Here is a 27,707-nt window from a genome sequence, read left to right as displayed (position 1 = left end):
GAGAGATTGTTACAAAGGGTGTTATAAAGATTCTGAAGATTGCTACTACTGAAAATCCAGCAGATATGATGACAAAGCTAGTTGCAGTATACAAGTTCAAACTCTATTTGGACTTGATTGGTGTTCGCATTTTGTGATTCCCTCAAGGGATATGGTGGTGGGGGTTGGTTTTGTGGTCAGAGGTGGAATTGGCAGAGTTCAAGCCAAGGTGGAGATTTGTTAAGAGGTGGCTTGAATTCAGTTGAAATAGTGCTATGTCGTATGTTCACTCGAGCGGAGGTTCACTCAACTCGAGCGAAATTAGGCAGAGAGCTTCGCTCGACACTCAACTCGAGCGAAATCAGGCAGAGAGCTTCGCTCGACACTCGCTCGACATTCAGCTCGAGCGATATGCAAGTCCGAGAGTTTCGTTCGATGCCGCTCTTTTGTTAGCTTGAGCGAAATGTCAAAACCCTACGCTCACTCGACACTCGCTCGAGAGTTTGCTCGAGCCAATGTTCACAGAAGTGAATTTTCACTGTTTCTATAAATATCAAACGGCGCCTCTTTTCTGTTTTACACTTCAGAAATCACTTTTGTTTGTTTTAGTGAGTTTCTTGAGAGAAGTTAGAGAGCTAGAGAGATAACTTCTTTGTGAAAGAAGTTTTGTATTATTCTTCTGTACTCCATTTTTGTTGATAGTGAAATCTCTAATACTGACCCCACCAGTGGACCAGGCTCACTTTGAGCTGAACCACTTAAATTTTGGTGTTGTTTCTGTGTGATTGTCAGTATTTTCTTTTACTTATTTCTGCTACTATATTTCGAGTTAGTCTTAGATATATAGTTATTCCCAACACGACCAGTGTTAGCATGAATTCTCTACGGGAGAGTTAACCGAGGGCTTGCTTTAGCATTGTATATCCTTTATATAATCTAAACTCGAAGATTATTTACTCTTAACAAAAAAAATAAAAAAAATTGGATACTTTGCTTATCATGCCTTCAAAATACAAATGTAAGAATTCTAGAAAAGCATGCCAAAGGGTACCCATGGTCTTAGCATTGGGGAATCCCTTCATATTGCTACGGCCCAAGTCATGCGGAAGTTTCCTACTCATGTTCCTCATTGATCTGCACTAGGAACTAGGAAGACTTCGACGACTTTGACTCTTCAATACCTTTTAAAATTCCAAACTTTTCCAAGGGGTATACAATTACTGACTTTTTGAAAGGCGTGTGGGAATACTTGTGTTGAAAGTAGAGCAGATTTCCATTGTTCCGTTTGTTCACCCCTGGAGATGAGCAGATTTCAGTGTTTGCATGAGTTTTGGGGAAGATCGATCAGTTAATTGAGGGCTTCCTTTAGCAGTGTATATCCTTTATAATCTAAACTCGAAGATGCTTAATTAGCCAAGCCAAGTGTCCGATATGGCTTCCACCAGCAATATTCAAACAACCCCATCATCATCAGATCCTTCCTCTTGTTCCGAACGCCGATGGAAATACCAAGTTTTCCTCAGTTTCAGAGGTGAAACCCGTTATACATTTACCAGCCATCTATACAATGCATTGCTTGAGAAATTTATCATGCCCTTTAAGGATGATGCAAGACTGGAGATCGGAACACCCATTAAGAAGGAACTCTTGGAAGCAATAAAGGAGTCAAGAATGGCGGTCGTCATTCTTTCAAAAGAGTATGCATCCTCCACATGGTGCTTGGAAGAACTTGCAAAGATTGTTGAATGCATGAACGATAGAGAGATGAAAGTTGTGCCCATTTTCTATCATGTAGAACCTAGGGATGTGCGGCACCAGAAGGGCAACTTTGGAGATGCCTTTGCTCAACACGAGCAAAATCCTGAGAACAAAGAAAAGGTGCAAACTTGGAAAAATGCTTTGAAAGAAGTGGCCAATCTCGCTGGAAGACATTTGAAGATCAACGAGTAAGATACAAGATTTTTCTCTAGTGAGAATCTTTCTTCTTTTTCAATTTTTTTACTCGTTTTGGCTGTAAAATACACATTTATTACTCATGTATGACTATAATTAGATGATTTAAGGACTTAATTTGTCTCAATATTCTTCTCAACTGTCGTAATTAGATGTAATTGTAGCATGCATTCATAATATCGGTCCAGTAGAAGTATTTAAATACTGTAAGCTTTCAATCAGGTTTCTAGAAAGAAATTCATCCGTTTCTTCCTTCACATTTTTTTTTTTGATAAACTTCAATGCCTAAAAAGTATACTTGAAGAAACCTATTCCACAAGTTCCATATAATTTTTTTTTTTAATCATCTTAATTTTTGAAATATTATTTTCATCACTATGCCAAATACTAAATCAATAATAGAATACCAAATTAACCATGTGTCCTGTTGCACAAGATTTGCATGGCACTTTTGCTTTTTCGAAAAATCTCTTTATTCAATTAATTAAGAAGTAATCTCATCCGATCAGTATACCATACTCGAAGTGTTTGCTTTCGGCAATAAAAAAAGTCTTCTTATAAATTTCACTCGTTTAAGGCAAACACACAAAGAATCAGCCCTTACATATCTCGTTGTGATTTGTGTTGGTTTTGAGTTGACTCATCAATACGCTTTATTTTATCTGTTTTATAGGGATGAGTCGGAGTTTATCAAAAGAGTTGTTAAAGTAATATCTGGAAAATTGATAACCCTTATTGATGATCCTGAGTACAACCTTGTTGGGATGGACTCTCATGTAAAGGAAATGAATTTGCATTTAGATTTGGCATCAAATGATGTTCGCTTTATAGGGATATGCGGGATGAGTGGAATGGGCAAGACAACTCTTGCAGATGTTATATTTAAAAAGTTCAAACATCAATTCCGAGCTGGAAGCTTTATCACAAATGTTAGTTCGCGTTCTAAAGAAAAAGGTGTAGTTGCTTTACAAGAAAAGCTCCTTTCTGATATGAAGTTGAAGGATGACCAAGAAAAATTGGATGAGCTGATGGGAATTGATGTGATAAGGAGTAGATTATGTGGCACAAAAGTTCTTATTGTTCTTGATGATGTGGATAAACAAGAACAATTAGAAACATTAGCTGGGAACTGCAATTGGTTTGGACCCGGGAGTAGAATCATTGTGACCACTAAAGATAGACATTTGTTAACAAGACATACAGTGCCATTTATATACCCGATTAAAGGACTACTCAAAAAAGAGGCTTTACAGCTTTTTTGTCAACAAGCCTTTCATACTGATCAATGTCCAGATCAAGACTTTTTGGATCTATGCAATGACTTTGTGAGTTATGCCAACGGTCATCCTTTAACTCTTAAAGTTTTGGGTGGGTTTCTGTTTGGAAAAGAAAAATACATATGGACAAGTTTGCTGGCTAAATCACAAGTATTTCTTCATAAGGATATTCAAGTCGAACTCGAAAAAGGTTTTAAAGCGTTGGGGGATACAGAGAAAAACATGTTTTTAGATATTGCATGTTTCTTCAACGGGGAAGACAAACTTCGAGTAGTAGATTTATTGGAAGATACTTCTGATTGTTTCCCAGACATTGATATAGACACTCTTGTGAACAAATCTCTTCTCACTATTTTGGAGAGAAAATTGTGGATGCATGGTTTACTACAAATAATGGGTCGGGAAATTGTTCGCTGTGAAGATTGTGTCGAGCCTGGAAAACGCAGCAGATTATGGCGTCGTGATGATATCTTTGAAGTTCTAGGGGAAAATTCTGTAAGTGTAATAGTATAATAGTCACACACACACAATGCCTGTGACTATTTGTTGCATACACGTTCCATTCATTTATTTTATAATTCTTTATTGCAAGGGAACACATAAAGTCCAAGGCATAATGTCAAGTACCTTATCTCCACACCAAGAAGAAGTCTTGGATCCTGAAGCCATTGATCCTGAAGCCTTTTCAAATATGAAAAAACTTAGATTAATTAAAATATGTGATGTGAACCTTTCACGGGGCCTCAATTCTCTCCCTAATGGTTTACGACTAATGGAATGGCACCAATATTCTTGGCGGAACATACCAAAGAGTTTTCAACCAAGAAATCTTGTTGAGCTCATTATGCATCGCAGCAGCTTTCTGCAATTACCGACGGCTTTTCTTGTGAGATCTTTTTCCTAGATTAATAGTGTTTTTCTTTTTTAATTTGGATTAATTTCTTGATGACTTAATTTTCTCTATTTCTATATTGTTGCATCACAGAAATTAAAAAAGTTGAAAGTCATGGACTTTAGTGGCTCTGAAAACTTGATGATGATTCCTGACTTCTCTGGATGCCCAAGTCTTCAAAAGTTAATTTTTGAAGGTTGCACAAGATTGGACAAAGTTCACCCATCTATTGGAGCTCTCAAGCATCTTATACTATTAAATCTCAAAGATTGTAAATGTCTGCGTAGCCTTCCACATGAGATCAACTTGGAATCATTGAATCTTTTGATCTTATCGGGTTGTTCAAGTTTCAGTAAGTTTCCAGAGATTGGGCAGAATTTGTCAGAGCTTTATTTGGATGGGACTGCCATTGAGGAACTCCCATTATCAATTCAACATCTAACCCGCCTGACATTACTAAATCTTGGAGAGTGCAAAAAGCTTTCGGTTTTTCCGAGTGACATTTGTTGTTTACCTGCTCTCAAAACTCTCATTCTCTCTGGATCAACCCCCACCCTGTCGTTGCGGAACTTTTTTTCAGGGTTGACCTCTTTAGTAACTCTAGATCTAAGTGACTGCAATCTTTTGGATGGAGCACTCCCTGATGATCTTAGTGGCTTATCCTCCTTGGAGATTCTGAATTTGAGTGGAAACAATTTCACACGCTTGCCAGACAGCATTTCTCAGCAACAAAAGCTTAAACTTCTTTCTTTATATAATTGTAAAAAGCTTCAGTTATTGCCAAATCTTCCCTCAACTACACAAATATTCCCTTCAGGCAATATTTTTTCCAATATAGCGTCGACTTCAGCAGGGGGGTCCATATCAGAAGATATTAAGTTGAGGGAGGCGTCGGGGGTTGGTTCAGCGCGGAAGCGAAAAATGGAAGAGGCGTTTGGGCAGTAGGGAAATAGCAAAGGTGGTAAGATTTGACAAGCACGGTCGACCCAACGCGACTTGATACGAGATTTGCAGTTTTAGATTTGATATAAATTGGTTATGTAGTTTGTTTGAGGCCAAGATTGATTTTAATGCTTCTTTTGTTTGGAAGGGTATTTTTAGTGCTTTGCCTTTGTTAAAATCTGGTTGTATGTGGAGAGTGGGCAATGGTCGCAGTATTAGAGTTGTCCAAGACTCTTGGATCCCGGGTTGTAGCCGTGATGAGGTCCAGGGCGCTATGGAGCATCTGAATAATGAAAATTTGATGGTAAATGAATTAATTGAGGAAAGAACAGGTTGGTGGAAGATTGATGTAGTTAGAGCTCTCTTTGATCCAAGGTTGGCAAATCTGATTTTGAAGATTAATATCTGTTTATCTGAAGAAGACTCTTGGTTTTGGACTTCGGAAAGAAGTGGTTCATACTCCGTTAAGAGTGGTTATAAGGTCTTACAATGGGAAGCTTCTCAGATTCTTGGTGAAGGGTCTAGAGGTGAACAAATTTTGAAATTCTGGAAGTCCTTATGGCAATTGAAGATTCTCCATAAAATGAAGATATTTGCATGGAGGGCTTGCCACGATTACTTGCCTACTTTCCAGAACTTGAGACAAAGGAAGATAAAAGATGAGGATAGATGTGTTTTTTGTCATCTGTGTTTTGAAGATACAGCCCATGCATTATTTTTCTGCCCTATGATTCATGATGTGTATATGCAGTATTTACCATCTTTGCAAACTTTAAACTCCCCTTTATCTATTTGGGATGTAGTGTTGCATATTAGTGATAAGGGTGGTCTTGAAATGCTTACTACTTTTTTTGTTATTTGCTGGGCTTTATGGTACCGAAGGAACCAGTTTTTGTATGAAAAGGTGGTGCATCCTTGTTCAACAGTGATTAATAATGCCCTTTCGATGCAATCAGTTTACAAACAAGTGCAAGATCTTGATGGGGTTAGCAAGCAAGTAAATACGGTGCTTAGTTGGTCTCCATCCCCACCGGGCTTCCTGAAATTAAACGTGGATGGTGCTATATTTCCTGATCATCATAAGGCAGGTATTGGGATCATACTTCGGGATGAAAAAGGTGATGTGATTGCTGCTTGTAGTAAGTTAGAAGGTGATGTTGCTTCTCCCGAATTTATTGAGGCCACTGCTTTGCTGAGGGGTTTACAATTTTGTGCTCAATGGGGTGTTCCAAAATTGGTTCTGGAAACAGATTGTTTGATTCTTGTCAATGCATTGCAATCCCAAACTAATTTTCTCACTGATTTTGCATTTCTCTTAAATGATATTAGTCGTATGATGAGGGGCTTCCAAGAAGTGCAGATTTTACATGTTAACAGGTTGGGTAATATTGTAGCTCACCAATTAGCAAGAAATGCATGGAATGTTGAGGATATTGTAATGTGGTGGGGCTCTTGTCCTTCTTTTGTATCACAAGCCGTATGGCTTAATAGAAACAATGTTATGTAAGGACTTTATTATTTGAAATGAATGGATGAATCATTGGTTATCAAAAAAAAAAAAAAAAACGGGTTGACTTTGAACTAGTACTAGGAGAGAGAGATTCCTTGTTTAGCTTCAAAGTTATTTTCATCATTTTTTTTATTTTAGAATTCTTCATTGAAGGTATTGACTCAATATTGAACTTTCTTTGCAATCCCACGAGGCATTTTCATTAAAAAGAACACATTCTTACAAATAATACTTTATTTTCTTTGAAGTAAATAATCTATAACCCTTTTTATCTACAAGAAGATGCAAAGATGGACTTAGGGGTATGAATTTAAACTGGAAAACCGGTCTGGACTGGCCCGGTTAGTCCGGTTTTGAACCGGTCCAATCCGGGACCAGTTCTTGTATTATGCAAACCAACCGGACCTGGTTTGATTCTGGTTCTATGGTTTCCAGGACTGGATCGGACCGAATGTAGAAAAAATATATATATAAATTAATATTATATATATGTTTTATACAAAATTAATATTATATCAAAAGATTTTATATATATAAGTTTTATATATAATATATAATTATATATGAAATTTTATATATAATTATATATGATATATGAAATAATTTCATATTATAATTTATAAATTATAACATAAGGTACTGTTATCTTAAATATGAACATTTGTAATTTTTTTGATAATATGTTATTAATATAATTATATATAAGATAATGTTATTATAATTTATAAAATAGAAGTTTAATCTTAAAGATGAAGATTTAATTGATCGTATGCTTTAAACATAAAATATATATATTAAATTATATTATTAATAACATTTTATCATAAGAAGCAAGAACAAAAAAAAAAAAATTCACACAAATATTATTACTACTAATATACTAATATCCAATTGTCGTAAAACCTAGAACCCGACAAGTGTTGCAAATTTCGAAGTCCGACAAATGCCGTAAATCATGGAGTCTTGGGTCCCTGATTCGTGCTTTAAAGCTCGAGTCAACAATGCTTTAGAGCCTCGAGCTCCGCCCCGGGTCCCGATTCGTACTGAAAAGTGCGAGCTGACAAATCCTTTAGAACCTCTAGCTCTGCCTTAGGTCCCGCATGGATAAACTTTCACAGAGCCTTGAATGGTCTGGGTCTCTATTTAAAAGACCATTTTCACCATTCGAAATACACACAGAACAATTTCTCTACATTTCTCACAATCTCTCAAATGGTCGAGCAACATTCTTCCAATAATGTTCCTGATTTGAATCAGGAACCATTTATGCCATAACTACTCATCGTTAATCCTGAGGCTGTCAATGCCATGATAGGGACAGAGATGCATTTTTTTAGCAGGACTAATGCTAAGGTTGTTGCAGGATCGAGAATGTTCAGCGCTCAATATGCTGGAGCTATTATGACCATGTCTCGTAGGTTACTATCACGGGTTAGTGAGGTTGATCAGCTTAAAAATCAAATAAATTAATTGCAACAAAGACTTGCCAACAAAATGAGAAAGAATAAAATATTAAAACATGAAAACAGGGAGTTGAGAAAATATGTGGACCCGTATGCTCAAGACTTACAACCACGCATATAGGAGCTGTAACAAGAGGGTGTACAAATACAAAGTGAACAGCAGCGGTTAACAGCAGAGTTTCAGCATTTACAAGAAACATAGGGACAGTCTGCAGCTAATCTCGCTGGTTTAGCTAAATAAAATATGTATCCAACATATCTTGTAATCTGATAGCTTGTCTTGTTCTCATTTCCATCCCCATAAAATCAATCTTGAGTTTCATTTCATTTGCGTAAACTCTTCTTTGTTCTCTGAAATCCATCTACATTCTCGCTTTCTAAGCTTTTTCTCTAATAGCTCAATAATTTTCTTCCAACAATCCTCTTGTTCATTATATGGGGTATTTTGCATCTTAGCCACCAATTATTTCTACATCTACCATAGGTGTCATGCAACATGAAAATGATCTAACTAATAAGTCAAATAATGATGCCATTTATGAACTGGTGAGTCTCGAATCAACCATTGTTGCATTTTCTCGACGATTGCGTCTAAAACTTGTGAAGTTGAAAAGATTAACAAGAAGATTTATTAACGTCAACGACTTGTTCATGAATCCAACAAAAAAATAGGAGACTTAAAGCAGGAAAATAAGGATTTAAAATCCTTATTTGCCGCTTCATTTCGACTTCCTACTCCTTTAAAAATGGTAACATGTTAATGTATGAAAAGCAAGATCGCTTGAAAAATGAGGCTAAAAGCTCAAGTTTTTGTAAGTCATTTAAGATGATGAAATAAAATGTTATATTTATAGACTTGTAGCAGAATTTTGAAAATTAATTTTTAATAAATCAAATTTTCGTTAGTCAAATTTTTTTAGTAAAGCAGGTTTTATTAATAGTAATAACATATGCATGTAGATAGGAGACTTTCATATATGGATTGGGTGAAGAAATTAATTGGAGCTTATAATATTAATATATATATATTCTAGTATATATAAATCCACTATAACAGATGGATGTTTATAGTTAAAAAAAATGGTTGTATTTGGTCTTTGACATTGAATGAAGCAAAATATAGTAGTTGGACAGGTTGCCAACATTAAGGTCCCCACCTTTGGTTTAATTATTAATAATTATATAGTTATAGCTGCTTTTATTAAGATGTTTATTTTTATTGCTACATATATAAATCGGAAAATTGAACTGGATCGGACTGAAAATCTGTAAAACCGGAAGTATCAGTTTAGGAGGAAAATCAATGCGTAATCAGTTTTAAAAAATACAAAACCTATACATACTGGTTCGGTCTTAAATTTTGTCTAAAATCGAACTGGACCGATTACACCCTTACATGGACCCATAACAATATAGTGAAGAGCAGTGCTAAAATTTAACATCAATATGCCCTTTCAACTAATTGATTAAAAAACATGTTTTATGTTTTATTGAGAAATTATTCATCTTGAATTAGATATGCCTAATTTTCAATGTACGCCGTCCCTAACGATGGATTCCCACCTCTTCTTCTACCGTGTGGGATCGACTCCTACCTTGCGAAGCAACTTCACATGATCTCATGCCCATTAACTTTGGCCGACAAAACAGTACTATTTTCATTTTCATTTTGTCTCGGTAATATGAAAAAGAAAAATTCTTTTTCGTTATGCTATTGGCTAAATTTTTTATTTATTTATTTATATTTTTAAATAATAATATTTTATTATTATAGAGATTGTGATAATTAATTTAATATAAATTTTAAATTTTAAATAATTAATTAAAAGAAAAAATATATATTAATTAAATTCTAAAAAATATCTAATAAATGTCAATCCTTTAAGGAGATGGATAGAATAGTTCAATGAAAAATCTAAAGAAATAATAATATATAATTATAACCAGCTGTTTCAATAGAAAATGAGATAATAATATATAATTGGAACCAGTTGTCATCCACCGTATTGATCTGCACTAGGAAGACTTTGACGACTTGACTCTTCAAAACCTTTTAAAATTCCAAACTTTTCCAAAGAATTCTTTCGGCTTGAGGTTTCGCTCTTCCGCCCTCGATAGTAGGGGTAAAACCGACTCCTTCGGCATTGTTTTTGGATAAAATTGCCGTTGACTGACGCTTAAGTTTTGGGAGAGGAAACCGATCAAAGTCGATCAATGGGAGGAAAAACATTGATACCGATCAATGCTTCATTTTTGTAGCGGTTCACGGTCGGTTCTCAGACTAAGTTTTGTCTAAATGAGTCGAGACTATAGAGAGATAGAGAGTTACAGAGGAGAGAGTAGGGTTGTAATCGAGCCGAACCGAGTCGATTTTTAACTTGTCAAACTCGACTCAACTCAAAATATTCGAGCTCGAGATCAAGATTTTTTTTTTATTATTTGTTCCAACTCGACTCGATAAACTAAACTCTTAACTCAAACTCGAGCTCGAACTCATCCCACAAACGAGTTCGAGTCGAGCTGAGCTCGAGCTTGAATTGTTTATTTTTTTATTTTTGAATAAGATTTAATAATTAATAAATTAAACAAATAAAAAATTTAATATTAAATTTATACAACTAACAAGTAGAACCTATATTGAATTATAAAATTTTAAAAAACTTATAAATAATTAATATCTAACTAGTTGATATTTATCCAAAATAACAATATATTATATGCTTACATATATTATTAATACATATACTTAATATGATAGCATATATATATATTTCATATATGGTTCTCATATGCTAGTATATGAAATTATTAAATTTTATCGACTAATTATTATACGAATTATAAAATATACTTATGAAGTATATTCACTATATAAACATAAGTAATTAGATTACATATTATATATTTAATTATAAAAATGGTATGCTTATATTATTAGTTACTACATATATATGTGTATATATACATAAGTGTATGTTTATATTTATCAATATATGACTGAGTTTTAATCGAATCGAGCATAAACGAGCGAGACTTAGCCGAGTTGAGTCAAGTTTTGTCGGGTATGTGTCATTTACAATTCGAGCGGGTATTTGCTTTCACGAACGAGCTTTTTTTTTTTCACGAGTCGAGTTCGATTCGAGTTTAACCGAGCGAGTACCGAGCAGGCTATCGAACAGACTGATTTTGTAACACTCCGTATTTTATTGTATTTTTAATTGAAATATTATTTGTAAAAATTTATTTTCTTGTTTTAAAATTTGTTGGATTTTTTAGTGGGTTTATTTTTATGATTTTAATTTTGTGAAAATTATTTTGAAATGCTTTCTTAAAATTAATTATTGTTATGCATTTAAATTTCTTCTTAAACTACATTAACTTATTGTTGGGTTTAATTATTTATTTTTTATTTTAATCACTACGTTTGAATTATTTTATATTCACTTGCTGTTTTAAAACTGTTTCCGATGAATCATTTTTGTGACCCAAGATGTGGGGATTAGATCTCATTTCTTTCCCTCCATTTTTTCTTTCCTCTCTTTTCCTTTTCTTCTTTTCTTTTCTCTTTCTTTTTTTTTTTCTTCTCCCTCTGCTTCTCACCCGCGCGACGCCCCCTCCCTCTCTCTTCCCGTGCATTCTCCTTCCTCCCCCAGCCCGCCACCGTGGGCCGTCCGTGACCGACACCGCCCACCGCCACAAGTTCCCCTCCCGCCGGCCATCATCCCCACCAATCTCAACCCCTAACTCGTCGGCGTTCTCCTCCACGCAAGGCTTGAAGCCGCAGCGTTCCTTGTGCTCACACGCCGCCATCGTGCCACCTCCAACCACAATTTATTCACCACTTCATCCTTGACCTTCTAGCAACCCAATGCACTCATCATCACCTCTTATCTATCACCGAGGAGGCCCCACCATCAATATTTCCGTTTTAGGTATTTTAGCCTTCGACCGCCCTCTACGCCGCCACCCACGGCCAACCACCACCACCACTAGCTTCACCGACATCCCTAAGTCTTACCCTATCAATCTCGGGTCTTCGTTTACATCAGTTCAAAAGTGGGTTTTTGAGACCCACGGCCACAGTGCATTAGGCACTGTTTTGTTGCTGCGTTACCACTTCTAGCACCTCCGTGATCTTTCAAAAATTATATTATAGCATTGTAAGTATTTTTCCAAAGAACTTTTGAGATTTAAATGTATTTCTGCGCTAATTCATATTTACTATGAATTGGTTGGTTGTGCTGGACTAAGTCCGAGGAGTAAGGGGGTCAGTTGGATTGGATGATGGAGTTGTTTGTGTGAGATTGGTTTATGCTATGAAATTTGTTGGCTGTTTCGGGTTTAAATATTGGTATTTTGAGTTTGACGTTTGTCATGGTGGATATTAGTGATTTTTAGGAAGTGATGATATATTTTGGGATTATGAGGGTTTTAAGTTTTGAGATATTAAAATAGGTTATTTTAGAAGCTTAGGTTTAAATATCGAAATCCGTAATTGATTGAAAACTTACGGAAATTATGTGATTATTTTTATAGGTGACGATTTATTTTCGACTCGACATTTTTTAAGAAAATTCTGAAAAGCTAAGTTGTCCAGGTAAGTGGGGTTCCTATGCTAGGTTTTATACAAGTTAATAAGACTGAGGTTGACTTTATGAAAACTTGCATATTTTGTGATGTAATGGGAATTTGGGAAAAACAAAGACCAACCTCAGTCGCTTATTTGCATTATTTATCAAATCTTTATGAAAAATGAAAAATATGTTCTGACATGCATTGTGTAGACATGAGCTAAATTCTATCATGTGGTTTTTGAAATCTGAAAAATGGAGCGATATAGAGAATATGAAAAATTGTGCATTTATTTAGAAAGATGTTCTGGCTTTTGTTGTCAGTGTGTGTAAACTGTCTGATTCTGTTTTGGTAATCTGTATTATTTTGTTATAACATCTGAAAACCTTTGGCATGGTGTACTGATATTTGTATCTGAATCTGTCTCTGCTTTGCTCTACTCTACTCTGTTATACTCTGCTCTGTTTGGGTTGATACCAACTTCTCTGTCTCTGAGTGCACCCACTTTGGAAACAAAGTGGTTTTATTGTGGTCTTTCCTGTGTGCACACTCGGGGCTCCGAGAAGAATAAATGAAATATTTCACTTCTGTCTCTACCTGGTTTGGCCACCGGGGTTAGCAAAACCCTACCACATGGGTGAAACATGGTCTCTACTCTGTATGATGCTCTGTTTTGATCTGATGATGATACTCAATTTATGTTATGCCAAAGTATTACGGGTTTTACTTGTCTTAAAACCATCGCTCTGTTACTTTTGAAAATATGTTCTGTTCTGCATGATAACTCTGGAAAATATTTTGTTCTGGATGCTATACTTTGTAAATGCTCATGTTTGCACGCTAGCATATGTCCTTTGCTTACTGAGTTGTTGATAACTCATCCCCTATCTTCATAATATTTTTCAGATGATGTAGAGAGTCCAATTGAAGACCTGGATTAGATTGGTGAGCATGATTAAGCTGAGGAGAGGATGTTAGAAGAAGAAATTCTGATGTCCTTTAATTTTAATGTCTTTTAGATTTAATTATATATTGGGCTTAAGTTTAGTAAGACTTAAGAAATTATTGGTTTGATTTGTTATGACTATCAGGAGATTGTGAACTATTTAGTTTATTTTGCTGCAGTAATAATTTCGTGGAGTTTTCAATGTGGTTATTTAGAGTATATGAGATTGAGTTTTGCTAATAAAGTTTTGGAGTTTTATTTTAGTTATGTTGGAAAATATGTTCTTAAGTGACATGTAGTAATTCTCCAGGCCAACCGAGTTTGGAGCGTTACAGATTCATTTACAGCCTTAGGATGGAGAGAGAGAGAGGATGAGAACTGAGATGCGAGAAAGAATATGAATATCGAAATGACTTCGTTTGGTTTAAATCAAACAATGTCGTTCTACTTATTTTTTTTAATATATTATGAATAAAACGACTTGATAGACGTTGATACTGACCGAATCCAACCAAAAATTGATATATGTATTAAATTCAAGGAGGTACTTATTCGCCTAATCATATATCCCACGTTGAGAGACAAAGAACTTGTAGAACTGTATCCATTCATGTTCAGTGGGACATTCCTCGGCAGAAATCTACTAATCAAAGCAGCCAAGGATGAAGCCTCTCCGAATATTGACCCAAAGTCAAAGGATCCAGCTGTAAAGATACAGCACGATGATAAGCCTGATATCATTACCTCAACATGATGCTCCAGACCAGCCTCCGTGAATCATGGCCAGTACTGTACAGTACTTGAAAATTAAATTAAATGTTGAATTGAGTTAAATTGAATTAAAATAATAAAATATTATTATAATATTATTTTTTAATATTATTATTATTTTAAAATTTTTAAAAAATAAATTATTTATTATATTTTATATTAAAATTTAAAAAAATTATAATGATAAGTTAAGATCTATTGAATTTGATTTAGTTTCCAAACGTACCCTACTCTCACTTTTTGAAAGGCGTGTGGGAATATTTAGTAGAACAGATTTTAGGTTGTGTTTGGATGTTGAAGTGAATTGAGTTGAATTGAGTTGAAATGATAAAATATTATTAGAATATTATTTTTTAATATTATTATTATTTTAAAATTTAAAAAAAATTAAATTATTTATTATATTTTGTATTAAAATTTAAAAAAATTATAATGATAAATTGAGATAAATTGAAATGAGTTTGGAATTCAAACGGAGCCTCAGTGTTAGCATGAGTTCTGGGAAAAAGTTAACCGAGGACTTGCTTTAGCATTGTATATCCTTCATAATCTAAACTCGAAGATGCTTAATTAGCTAAGCCAAGTGTTGGTTTTGAGTTGACTGATCATTAATAAAATAAACAAAGATTGAGACAACTCTTGCACGAGTTATTTTACAGGGATCATGAGTCAAAGTTTAAAAAAAAAATTGTTATTGTATGTATTTTTTAATATTATTAATAAAAAAAATTAAAATATTTTAGTAGAAACATTGAGGGGTTAAGTAGTATTTTCCTTACTATTTTTTCATTTAGGTGCCGTTTAGATAGTGAGTTGAGATGAGATGAGATGAGTTGAGTTAAAAGTTAAAAATTAAAAATTAAATAAAAAGTATTCTAATATTATTTTTTAAAATTATTATTATTTTAATATTTAAAAAAATTAAATTATTTATTATATTTAATGTAAAAATTTGACAACATTATAATGACGAGATAAGATTCTCGACATTGAGACAAGATTTAAATTATCAAAAACTAATATTTTACTCACTTCGATCAAATTTAACTGTCAAAATCGTGTACGATCATATTGATCATACATTTTAACTATCATAATTGATAATAAAAAAATGTAAACTTTTTATTTTTAATTCTTCATAATTAAAAAAGGCAATAAGTCATTCAATAGTCAAAATGAAAAGTGAAAAATTCTATGGCTACTAGTTTTTTTTTATACACTGTAAAAACCTACGTTTCAATATCTTAACAAACATAAAAAATTAATTGTGAAAAATGAAAATAATTCAAAATAATAAAAACTATAATAATGATATATATAATATATATATAAATCCCAAATCAACAAGCTGCATCGCACATATATTTTATTAAAGGGTAAACTCTTCCATAAAAAAGTGTGAGAATTTTACTTTTTTACGAAGAAGTCTATTTTTTTAACAAAAGTCTTATATAAGTTTTGTGCATTTGAGAGTTGTTTATAATATTATTTTTAAAACAATAACTACTACAAAATGAAAAATCTTTTATTTTTCCTCTATTGAATTATTAATCATACATGGTATGAAGCCTTTCGTCTTTAAACACATTTTCTTTAAAATCTTAATGTAAAAACAATTGAGTGGATTTACTGAGGTAATAATTAAAATATAATAAAAGGTATTTTTACTATGTGAAGGCTTGTGATAGGTTAATAAAATAAGGCTACATTTGGATTGAGAAATGATCTCAACCCATCTCATCATTACAATTTTATCTAAATTTTTATACAAAATATAATAAATAATTCAATTTTTTCAAATCTCAAAATAATAATAATATTAAAAAATAATATTTTAATAATATTTTATTCAACTTATCTAAAATTATTTGATCTTATCTCTTAATCTAAACGGGGCCTAAAATAAAGCAATTCAGTGGTTCGATAGAATACAAAGAAGATGTTTTAAGAGATTATATAGGCATTTTATAATTTGAATAAATCTACCCATAAATCATTATTCACTACTACACAACTCACATCCTATGAAAAAAAGAAAGAAAAAACTTTCAAGTGTAGAGTGTGAAGGTGAATAGTATCTGATGTATAACAAAATCATAATAATTTTTAGAAAAAAGCTATATACAGTCGACCCGAACAAATGGCGTGTAAGCAGCTCCCTCAAAATTATTATTTTTTTCATTTCATTCTTTCCCTCTCTTCATCAGTCCCTCCCTCTCTGCATTTCTTCTCTACCTCTCGATCCTTCCACGAAGCTGCACATCCCGTCGAAGACCACGAGTCAGCAACCGCTTGAAGCATTGAAGAAACCTCGACGGCAAGGTCTCTCCCCTTGAACCCGCCGCCCTCCCTCCCTCAGCCGCCTTTGTCTTCAACCACAGCGTTACGTGGTGATGAAGTGAGTTGTAGAGTTGAGAATGGATGGGTTGATGGTGGGCGTTGGGTTCTATGTGGAGGAGATGGGGAAAGAGTCTTCATATGCCATGGAAAAAACAGAAGAAAGGGAAAAAAAATTTTGGTGTAAAAGAAAGAAAATCTGTAATGGGGATATTTGCCTGAGTTGATGGGTCGATGGTGGGCGTTGGATCAATTGCTCGACAGAATGTGTAAAAGAGAAAATCTCTACTGTGTTTTTCTTGCTTCTGCAATGTGAGTATTTGCCTAAGTGTTTGTTTCGGTTGTGCATGTGCTGATGCATTCTTCTTCTTGGGCGACTGCTTGTGCACTTGCTTTATTTTCTTCCTTAATACTTACGGAGTCAACCACTTGAAGCTCGAGCGAAGACCACAACGCAAGAGAAGAAGCACCGTTTCTTCATTTCATTCTCTACCTCTCGATTTGTGGTCTTTGTTGTGGGTTTGGTTGTGCTGTGGATACGATCATTTTGGATGTTTTTCCTTTCCTTTTGAAATGTATTTCCCGTCTTTTCTATTTGCTGTATTTTTACGTTGCATTCTGTTGTTGTTTCTCTCGTCAACATGTTGTGAATGCAAGAGTCAAGTTAGGATTTTTTTTTTTGGTTTGGTTGTTGTGTTCGTTCAACTCCTACCCAGAAATCCCGTCTTTTCTGTTTGCTGTATTTTTACCTTGCATTCTGTTGTTGTTTCTCTCATCAACATGTTGTGAATGCAAGAGTCAAGTTAGGATTTTTTTTTTTTTTTGGTTTGGTTGTTGTGTTCGTTCAACTCCCACCCAGAAATTCCGTTTTTTTGTTTGCTGTATTTTTACATTATGTTGTTGTTTCTCTCATCAACATGTTGTGAATGCAATAGTCAAGTTAGGATTTTTTCTTTTTTTTTGGTTTGGTTGTTGTGTTCGTTCAACTCCCACCCATAAATCACTCACTCAAGCAGGAATCACCCAGAAATCCAACTACCTTTGTTCAACTCCTGCCGCTACAGTCACCCAAAAATCACTCACCCAACGTAGAAATCACTCACAAAACCAACCACCTTTCTTCAAGTCTCGCCACTACAATCACCCAGAACACCGCAACAGAGAGGAAGATTTTTAAGATTTCGAAATTTCTAAAAAATCACTAAAACACTCTATACCCATATACATGAAAGCCATAAACAAGAACACTTAGATTTGTAAAAACGAAAGTCGAATAGAATTTGTTAAAATTTGTAAATATTCACAACAAAAAAATACCCATATACGTCAAAAACCTTAGGGAAGGAACAGAGAGTACAAAGTGAACTAGGGAAGAGATGGGAAAAATTGAGGTTGATGTCTTTTCATCAAACACCGTCTGTACAGTGCTGTTACTGCTTCTTCCATTGTTCAGGAGAATGAAGCAAGAATTGGAACTCTGTTCTTCATCATTTTTTTTAAGCAACTGCCACGTCATCAATCCACATCATCTACCTGTACGACGACTGTACATAGCAGAACTGTAATTTTTATGCTATCCGGAATATTTATCCTGACAACAAAAAATGTTGCATGACTTTTTCGTATATTTTCTTCCATTAGAAGTCCTAGCGTTCAGATAATAATTTAAGAAAATCTATTTCACAAAAGAAAGAAATATTGAATTTATCTGCTTGGGCAACCGTCGACCGATTATCTTACTAAATATTATTTTCTGAGATGGAGAAGGTTATGTTCAGGTGTGAAATCCATACATTCAAATATATATATATATATATATCAATTTATTTTATATATTTAAATATATCTCGATAAAATTGATGAAATATTATTATTCACATACATCTAAAAACCCGAAGGCCGAACACAGTCTAAGTTATTTATTATCCATTTGTGATCATTTAGTTATTATATTCTCATATATCATTAAATAGACTAAAAAAATATTTATTATCATATTATGTGATATCGAAAATATGGGAAATAGAAGATTTTCTTTATGGCTGCCTCTTAACTCGCTCCATTTTTTTTTAAAAAAAAGAGACACTCCTAAATATAATGTCTTGCATACATATTTTTGAAAAAACATGAGGTTAGTCGTTAAAATATATATATATATATATATATAAATTTTAATATAAATAATAAATTTATCTATTTAAATTTTTTAAAGAGGCACGTGCATACAATTAGATAGTAGAACAATAAATATTATTTTTCGAGGAGTGATATGTTTTTCACAATACTTTATATAATTATATTTTAAAATAAAAAATATTTTCATAAAACATCTTAGAAAAAATTAAAAATAACAAACACTTAATAAAAACATCTTAATTTTACCTAGAGTTCGGCGTGTTGACGCTTTACGCGTTGTTGGATGGTCTTCTTTCTCCTTCAGGCTTTAGCTTCCAATCGTTCTAATGTCTTACACCAAAAAGCTTCGAACATCCCATTCATATATTCCCTCTTCTAATTCTGAATCTGAACCCAAGGAGCACGATGTATTCCTCAGTTTTAGAGGTGAAGACACCCGCAATACTTTTACCGACCATCTATATCGGGCTTTGGTTGATAAAGGGATTAGCACCTTTATGGATGATGACAAAATTGGGATTGGAAAACCCATTTCCCCGGAACTCTTGCTTGCAATTGAGAAATCGAGCGTGGCAGTCATCGTGTTGTCAAGAAATTATGCATCTTCCACATGGTGCTTACAAGAACTTGCAAAAATTATTGAATGCATGAAAGAGAAGGAGATGAGAGTTTTGCCCATTTTCTACCAAGTGGATCCCAGTGATGTGCGAAATCAGACGGGCACTATTGCAGATGCCTTTGCCGAACATGAGATACGTTTTGGGAAGAACTTAGAGGTGCAAACATGGAGAAATGCATTGAGAGAAGTGGCTAATCTCTCCGGACGCCACTTACAGAATGGGTAACAATTACTAATCCTCTTTTAGTCATTTTCTTCGTCTCAACTGCAAAATCGGCTTTCATTACTGTTATTGTACGTGATAGAAAGTAATTGCTATAAAGTTTATTGGACGATTTACAGTCTAAAGTGGAAAATCATGCTCAACTATGCTAAATCCTAAACCCTAAACTAATTTATGACTTCTTTCATCTAAATTAGGACAAGATTCCCAATCCTCATACTTTAAAACACGCCAGTTTGGTTAATTACCAAATTTTCAACCAAATCATGCTCAACTATGCTACTATTTTAAATTTACTAGTTTACAGCGAACACGCAAAGAATCAACCCTTACATATCTCTTTGTGATTTGTGTTGTTCTTGAGTTGACTCATCAATAGGGTTTTTTTAATCTGTTTTATAGGGATGAGTCGATGTTTATCAAAAGCGTTGTCGAAGGGATATCTAGAGAATTAATCAACCTTGTTGGTGATGATGGGGACAAACTTTCCGATATGGCTTCCACCATCAGTATTGAAACAACCCCATCATCTCCTTCCTCTTCTTCCAAACACCGATGGAAATACGAAGTTTTCCTCAGTTTCAGTGGTGAAACCCGTGATATATTTACCAGCCATCTATGCTATGAGTTGTGTAAGAAATTTATATCCACTTTTAAGGATGATGACAGACTGGATATTGGAAGACCCATTAAGAAGGACCTCTTGCATGCCATTGAGAAGTCAAGAATGGCGGTCATCATTATTTCAAAAGAGTATGCATTGTCCACATGGTGCTTGGAAGAACTTGCAAAAATTGTTGAATGCATGGAAGATACAGAAATGAAAGTTTTGCCCATTTTCTATCATGTAGAACCTAGAGATGTGTGGCACCAGGGGGGCACCTTTAGAGATGCCTTTGCTCTTCACGAGCAAAATCTTGTGAACGAAGACAAGGTGCAAACTTGGAGAAATGCTTTGAAAAAAGTGGCCAATCTCTCTGGATTCCATTTAAAGAACGGGTAAGATACACAGATTTTCTCTAGAAAGAATCTTCTCTAGAAAGAATCTTCTTTCTTTTTTAATTTTTTTTCTTTGTTTTTGGAGCTGACTTTGAACTAGTAGTAGGAGACATTTGTTGTGTAGCTTCAGTGTCATTTTCATTTTCTTGATTTGAGAATTCTTTATTGAAGGTATGGACTCAATATTGAACTTTCTTTGCAATCCCACAGGCATTTTCATTTAAAAGATCACATTCTGACAAATAATCACTTTGTTTTCTTTGAAATAAATAATCTATAACCCTTTTTATCTACAACCAAGAAGATGCAAACATGTAGTGTAAAACCAGAGTTTACACCATATCTGAACCAAAGATGGACCCATAACATTATAGTGAACAACACTGCTTAAATTTAACATTGATATGCCCCTTTCAGCTAATTGATTAAAAACCATGTTTTACCTTTCTTGAGAAATGGTTCATTTTCAATTAGAAATGCCAAATTTTCAACCAAATCATGCTCAACTATGCTACTATAAATTTCACTAGTTTAAGGCGAACGCGCAAGATTCAACCCATACGTATCTTTTTGTGTTTAGTGTTGGTTTTGAGTTGACTTATCTATAGGCTTTATTTTATCTGTTTTACAGCGATGAGCTGACGTTTATCAAAGAAATTGTTAAAATGATATCTAGAGAATTGATCAACCTTATTGATGATCGTGAGGACAACCTTGTCGGGATAGACTCTCGTGTGAATGAAATGCATTTGCATTTAGGTATTGGATTTTATGATGTTCGCATTATAGGGATATGCGGTATGAGTGGAATGGGCAAGACAACTCTTGCACGAGGTATATTTCAAAAGTTCAATCATCTATTCCAAGCTAGAAGCTTTCTTGAAAATGTTAGTTTGGTTTCTAAAAGAAATGGCCTAGTTGCTTTACAAGAAAAGATCCTTTCTGATATGAAGTTGAAGGTTGACCAAGAAAAATGGGATGTGCTTAAAGGAATTGATGTGATAAGGAATAGATTACTTTACACAAAAGTTCTTATTGTCCTTGATGATGTGGATGAAAAAGAACAATTAGAAACATTAGCTGGGAACTGCAATTGGTTTGGACCAGGGAGTAGAATCATTGTGACCACTAGAGACGAATGTTTGTTAACAGCACATGGAGTGCAAATTATACACTGGATTAAAGGACTACAAGAAAATGAGGCTTTACAGCTTTTTAGTCAAGAAGCCTTTCGTAACCCTGATCAATGTGAAGATCAAGACTTTTTGGATCTATGCAATGACTATGTGAGTTGCGCCGGCGGTCATCCTTTAGCTCTTAAAGTTTTGGGTTCCTCCCTATTGGGAAAAGGAAGAGAGGAATGGAAACGTTCTTTGAAAGAAGTACTTCCTAATAGAGATATTCAACAGCAACTCCAAATAGGTTTTGATGCATTGGGGTATACAGAGAAAAATATTCAACATATACTCGAAATAGGTTTTAAAGCATTGGGGGATACAGAGAAAAAAATGTTCTTAGATATTGCCTGTTTCTTCAATGGGGAAGATAAAGATCGAGTAGTAGATTTATTGGAAGATTCTGATTGCTTCCCAAACATTGATATAGAAACTCTTATGGACAAATCTCTTATCACTATTTTGGGGAGAAAATTGTACATGCATAGTGTACTACAAGAAATGGGTCGGGAAATTGTTCGCCGTGTTGAAAATCTTGGACAACGCAGCAGATTATGGCATCGCGATGATATCTTTGAAGTTCTACGGGAAAATTCTGTAAGTGATACACACACACACACATTGCTTGTGACTATTTGTTGCTCCATTCGTTTATTTTGTTATTGTTGGTTACCAGGGAACATGTCAAGTCCAAGGCATAATGTTAAGTCCCTCGTCTCGACACGAAGAAGAAGACTTGAAACCTGAAGCCTTTTCCAATATGAAAAAACTTAGATTAATTAAAATATGTGATGTGACTCTTCCACAAGGCCTCAATTCTCTCTCTAATTGGTTACGACTAATGGAATGGCACCAATATTCTTGGCAGAACATACCAAAGAGTTTTCAACCAAGAAATCTTGTTGAGCTCATTATGCATCGCAGCAGCTTTCTGCAATTACCAATAGCTTTTCTTGTGAGATATTTTCCCTAGATTAATAGTTTGTTTCTTTTTTAATTTGGATTAATTTCTTGAAGACTTAATTTTCTCTATTTCTATATTGTTGCATCACAGAAATTAAAAAAGTTGAAAGTCATGGACTTTAGTGGCTCTGAAAACTTGAGGATGACTCCTGACTTCTCTGGATGCCCAAGTCTTCAAAAGTTAATTTTTGACGGTTGCACAAGATTGTACGAAGTTCACCCATCTATTGGAGCTCTCAATAAGCTTATTTTATTAAATCTCAAAGATTGTAAATGTCTGCGTAGCCTTCCACATGAGATCAACTTGGAATCTTTGAATCTTTTGATCTTATCGGGTTGTTCAAGTTTCAATAAGTTTCCAGAGATTGGGCAGAATATGAAGCTTTTGTCAGAGCTTTATTTGGATGGGACTGCCATTGAGGAACTCCCATTATCAATTCAACATCTAATCGGCCTAACTTTACTAAATCTTGGAGAGTGCAAAAAGCTTTCGATTTTTCCAAGTGACATTTGTTGTTTACCTGCTCTTAAAACTCTCATTCTCTCTGGATCAACCCCCACCTTGTCGTTGCTGAACATTTTTTCAGGGTTGACCTCTTTAGTAACTCTAGATCTAAGTGACTGCAATCTATTGGATGGAGCACTCCCGGACAATCTTAGTAGCTTATCCTCCTTGGAGTCTCTGAATTTGAGCAGAAACAACTTCACACGCTTGCCAGACAGCATTTCTCAGCTTCCAAAGCTTAAATTTCTTTGTTTGGATAATTGTAGCAGGCTTCAGTTATTGCCAAATCTTCCCTCAACTACACAATTTGTAATGGCTCGAGAATGTACTGCACTCCAAAATTATTCCAATCAAGTTGTTGGGTCGACTTCAGGTGGAGGAGAATTCACTGTTATTAACTGCCATAGATTGGCGGCCCGTGAAGAAGACATTCTGAGTGAAGTTTCTTCGCTATATAAACACTTTCAGCCACTGTGGATGGAGGTCTCTCTCTCTCTCTCTCTCTCTCTCTCTCTCTCTCTCTCTATTATATAGTCACAAACATACTAAAAACTTCTTTCCTTTTAATTTTTCCGTTCTATGATATTGTACAGGAGCAAATTCATCAGAGTGACGAATATCATGGCATGCCTGAAGCTGCAATTCCGTTACCATACAATCTCTCTAAAGACGATAGCTGGAGAGGAATTGTGTTGCTTTGGAAAACTTTAGTCAACACTACACTAGTGAATTCTCCTCCGACACTAAATCTTCGAGAGTGCAGAAAGCTTTTGGTTTTACCAAGTGTCATTTGTTGTATACCTGCTCTTAAAATTATGATTCTCTCTAGATGTAAAGGTCAACCTCCTTCCCCTGTTTTACTTTCAATTGGTGCACCCCTCACCTTGTCGTTACCTAGCTTTTTTTCAGCGTTTACCTCGTTAGTAGCTCTAGATCTAGGTGAATCCAATCTACTGGATGGAGCACTACCCGAAGATCTTAGTAGCTTATCCTCCTTGGAGTCTCTGAATTTGAGCAGAAACAATTTCACACGCTTGCCAGACAGCATTTCTCAGCTTCCAATGCTTAAATTTCTTTCTTTGGATAATTGCAGCAGGCTTCAGTTATTGCCAAATCTTCCCTCAACTACACAATTTGTAATGGCTCGAGAATGTACTTCACTCCAAAATTATTCCAATCAAGTTGTTGTGTCGCCTTCAGGTGGAGGAGAATTCACTGTTATTAACTGCCTTAGCTTGGCTGCCCGTGAAGAAGACATTCTGAGCGAGGTTTCTTCACTATATACACACTTTCAGCCACTGTGGATGGAGGTCTCTCTCTCTCTCTCTCTCTCTCTCTCTCTCTCTCTATTATATATTCACAAACATACTAAAAACTTATTTCCTTTTAATTTTTCCGTTCTATGATATTGTACAGGAGCAAATTCATCAGAGTGACGAATATCATGGCATGCCTGAAGCTGCAATTCCGTTACCATACAATCTCTCTAAAGACGATAGCTGGAGAGGAATTGTGTTGCTTTGGAAAACTTTAGTCAACACTACACTAGTGAATTCTCCTGGGACACTAAATCTTGGAGAGTGCAGAAAGCTTTTGGTTTTTCCCAGTGTCATTTGTGGCTTACCTGCTCTTAAAACTCTCATTCTCTCTGGATGTAAAGGTCAACCTCCTTCCCCTGTTTTAGTTCCAATTAGTGCACCCCACACCATGTCGTTGCCTAGCTTGTTTTCAGGGATGACCTTTTTAGTAAATCTAAATCTAAGTTTCTGCAATCTATTGGATGGAGCACTCCCTAATGATCCTAGTGGCTTGTCCTCCTTGGAGATTCTGGATTTGAGTGGAAACAATTTCACACGCTTGCCAGAGAGCATTTCTCAGCTTCAAAAGCTTAAGTTTCTTTATTTGGATAATTGTAGCAAGCTTCAGTTATTGCCAAATCTTCCCTCAACTACACTAATGGATCGAGAATGTACTTCACTCCAAAATTATTCCAATCAAGATGTAGTGTCGACTTCAGCAGGGATGTATAAAAAAGAAGAAGACTTCAGCAGGGATGTATCAAAAAAAATTATTCCAAGCTTTTTTTCAGGGTTGAACTCTGTGGTACCTCCAGATCCAATGGAATACCGATATTCTTTGGGGTCCATCCTTGAACCAAGCGATCTTGTTGTGGAGAGTTTTCAACCAAGCGATCCTGTGCTTTGCAGCGACTTTCTGCATTTACCAGAGAGTTTTCAACCAAGCGATCTTGTGCTTCGCAGCAACTTTCTGCAATCACCACTGGCTTTTCTTGTGAGATATTTTCCCTAGATTATTAGTTTTTTTCTTTTTTAATTTGGATTAATTTCTTGAAGACTTAATTTTCTCTATTTCTATATTGTTGCATCACAGAAATTAAAAAAGTTGAAAGTCATGGACTTTAGTGGCTCTGAAAACTTGAGGATGACTCCCGACTTCTCTGGATGCCCAAGTCTTCAAAGGTTAATTTTTGAAGGTTGCACAAGATTGTACGAAGTTCATCCATCTATTGGAGCTCTCAAGCATCTTATACTATTAAATCTCAAAGATTGTAAATGTCTGCGTAGCCTTCCACATGAGATCAACTTGGAATCATTGAATCTTTTGATCTTATCGGGTTGTTCAAGTTTCAATAAGTTTCCAGAGATTGGGCAGAATTTGTCAGAGCTTTATTTGGATGGGACTGCCATTGAAGAACTCCCATTATCAATTCAACCTGCACTAAATCTTAGAGAGTGCAAAAAGGTTTCGGTTTTTCCGAGTGACATTTGTTGTTTACCTGCTCTCAAAACTCCCATTCTCTCTGGATCAACCCCCACCTTGTCGTTGCTGAACTTGTTTTCAGGGTTGACCTCTTTAGTAACTCTAGATCTAAGTGATTGCAATCTATTTGATGGAGCACTACCCGAAGATCTTAGTAGCTTATCCTCCTTGGAGTATCTGGATTTGAGCAGAAACAATTTCACACGCTTGCCGGAGAGCATTTCTCAGCTTCCAAAGCTTAAGGTTCTTTATTTGGTTAATTGTAGCAACCTTCAGTTATTGCCAAATCTTCCCTCTACTACACAATTAGTAATGGATCGAGAATGTACTTCACTCCAAAATTATTCCAATCAAGTTGCAATGTCGACTTCAGCAGGGGGGTCCATTTCTGACGATATTAAGTTGAGGGAGGCGTCGGGGGTTGGGTCAGCGCGCAAGCGAAAAATGGAAGAGGCGTTTGGGCAGAGGGAAATGGCAAAGGTGGTAAGATTTGGCAAGCACGGTCGACCCAACACGACTTGATACGAGATTTGTAGTTTTAGATTTGATATAAATTGGTTATGTAAAACGGGTTGACTCTGAACTAGTAGTAGGAGAGATTTCTTGCGTTTATTTTCATTTTCATTTTCTTGATTTTAGAATTCTTCATTGAAGGTATTAACCAGCTGTATCAGTTTATTTCCATCTAACGAATTGGCTGCAAGAGACAAAAGCCGGGCCTACTGCAATGCCAATACTTTAAGAAGTGGGTAGGAAAGATCTATGCAAAATCTAAAGAGATAATTATTATCAGTCGTATTTCCATCTGACGTATTGGATGCAAGAGAGAAAAGCCTCATGCAAGGTTTTTTTTTTTTTTTTTTTTTTTAACAAGTAAATTTCATTAAAATAAAAAATGATACATGTTAGAGAGATGAGGTTCTCCAATAAATACTCCCAGTACAACAATTACATTGTAAACATGGTGATAAAAATGAAAAAAAAAAGGTTTTGAAATCAATTTCTTGGTCACTATCCAAGCCCTACAAGGAGGGTACCGAGACGTTCAGAAGGTAAGCCACCGTTGGAGATGGTGCAAGCGGGTGCACTGCAATCCGTTGTCTTGAAATATTTTTTAAAGAGATTTTTAGTCCCTTTAAAAAAAACACCGGTTAGGGAAAGTGGTAGTGAGGGGCCAAGGAAGGTTTGGAATTTTTTTGCGGCAAGTTTTGCTGATCGTTTACCAAATACTCGAGTAGGGACGGATGTTGTAAATGTTTGGTGGTGTCATGCTACTTTATCCTCGCAGGTTTGTTGGCATCGTGGTATTATTCTCATTCTCGTTTCATAGGCCCTTTAAAAAGCTATATGTGCAGCGCGTATGGAAAATGTAAAGTATGATTGGAAGAGCATCATTCAGATAGTCAAAGATTTTATTTTGGATATCTCAGGATCCTTGAGATCGTTCAAAATAGTGGGTGAGCATGACTTGAGAATCTGATGAAATTAAATTGCCCAATGATACCCATTGCAGTAAGGGCGTCGAAGTTAATTGCTTGGATTCCACCAATAGGGGGTTCGCAAAACTCAATGTAGACGATTGTTCACTTGACAATCTCGGGATGGGTGGAGGAAGGACGTGATTCGTAATGTGTAGGAGAAGGTTTTTGGGAGCTTTGCCCATT

General features: G+C 35.2%; 3 protein-coding genes across 4 annotated transcripts; all 3 read left to right on the top strand.

Moving 5' to 3' along the window:
- Window positions 1–1,198: 1,198 nt before the first annotated feature.
- On the top strand, window positions 1,199–5,900 carry LOC109002376 (TMV resistance protein N-like). Its single transcript, XM_018980095.1, has 4 exons — window positions 1,199–1,925; window positions 2,606–3,704; window positions 3,802–4,095; window positions 4,195–5,900. Exons 1-4 carry the CDS (start codon window positions 1,411–1,413, stop codon window positions 5,044–5,046), a joined length of 2,760 nt encoding a protein of 919 aa, XP_018835640.1. The 5' UTR covers window positions 1,199–1,410; the 3' UTR covers window positions 5,047–5,900.
- LOC109002366 lies at window positions 5,318–6,550 on the top strand. Its single transcript, XM_018980076.1, has one exon. The coding sequence runs from the start codon at window positions 5,318–5,320 to the stop codon at window positions 6,548–6,550; it is 1,233 nt and encodes a 410-aa protein (XP_018835621.1).
- A 12,529-nt stretch (window positions 6,551–19,079) lies between these two features.
- LOC109002372 (disease resistance protein RPV1-like) lies at window positions 19,080–26,652 on the top strand. 2 transcript variants are annotated; one of them, XM_018980082.2, is made up of 8 exons: window positions 19,080–19,619; window positions 20,023–20,619; window positions 21,251–22,391; window positions 22,471–22,749; window positions 22,849–23,745; window positions 23,856–24,572; window positions 24,679–25,554; window positions 25,654–26,652. In XM_018980082.2, exons 1-8 carry the CDS (start codon window positions 19,105–19,107, stop codon window positions 26,563–26,565), a joined length of 5,934 nt encoding a protein of 1,977 aa, XP_018835627.1. In that variant the 5' UTR covers window positions 19,080–19,104; the 3' UTR covers window positions 26,566–26,652. The 2 variants fall into 2 exon arrangements, with proteins under 2 accessions (XP_018835627.1, XP_018835628.1); XM_018980083.2 differs by lacking the exon at window positions 22,471–22,749.
- Window positions 26,653–27,707: the final 1,055 nt, after the last annotated feature.

Source organism: Juglans regia, chromosome 15 (assembly GCF_001411555.2).
Source record: "Juglans regia cultivar Chandler chromosome 15, Walnut 2.0, whole genome shotgun sequence".
NCBI classification, from domain to species: domain Eukaryota; kingdom Viridiplantae; phylum Streptophyta; class Magnoliopsida; order Fagales; family Juglandaceae; genus Juglans; species Juglans regia.
This window is presented reverse-complemented; position numbering and strand designations above follow the sequence as displayed.

Coding starts and splice junctions, on each gene's coding strand:
- LOC109002376 (XM_018980095.1), top strand. CDS start 1,411: ATGGCTTCCACCAGCAATATTCAAACAACCCCATCATCATCAGATCCT. Junction 1,926..2,605: donor AGACATTTGAAGATCAACGA/GTAAGATACAAG, acceptor TCTGTTTTATAG/GGATGAGTCGGAGTTTATCA. Junction 3,705..3,801: donor AAGTTCTAGGGGAAAATTCT/GTAAGTGTAATA, acceptor CTTTATTGCAAG/GGAACACATAAAGTCCAAGG.
- LOC109002366 (XM_018980076.1), top strand. CDS start 5,318: ATGGAGCATCTGAATAATGAAAATTTGATGGTAAATGAATTAATTGAG.
- LOC109002372 (XM_018980082.2), top strand. CDS start 19,105: ATGTCTTACACCAAAAAGCTTCGAACATCCCATTCATATATTCCCTCT. Junction 20,620..21,250: donor GGATTCCATTTAAAGAACGG/GTAAGATACACA, acceptor TCTGTTTTACAG/CGATGAGCTGACGTTTATCA. Junction 23,746..23,855: donor TTCAGCCACTGTGGATGGAG/GTCTCTCTCTCT, acceptor GATATTGTACAG/GAGCAAATTCATCAGAGTGA.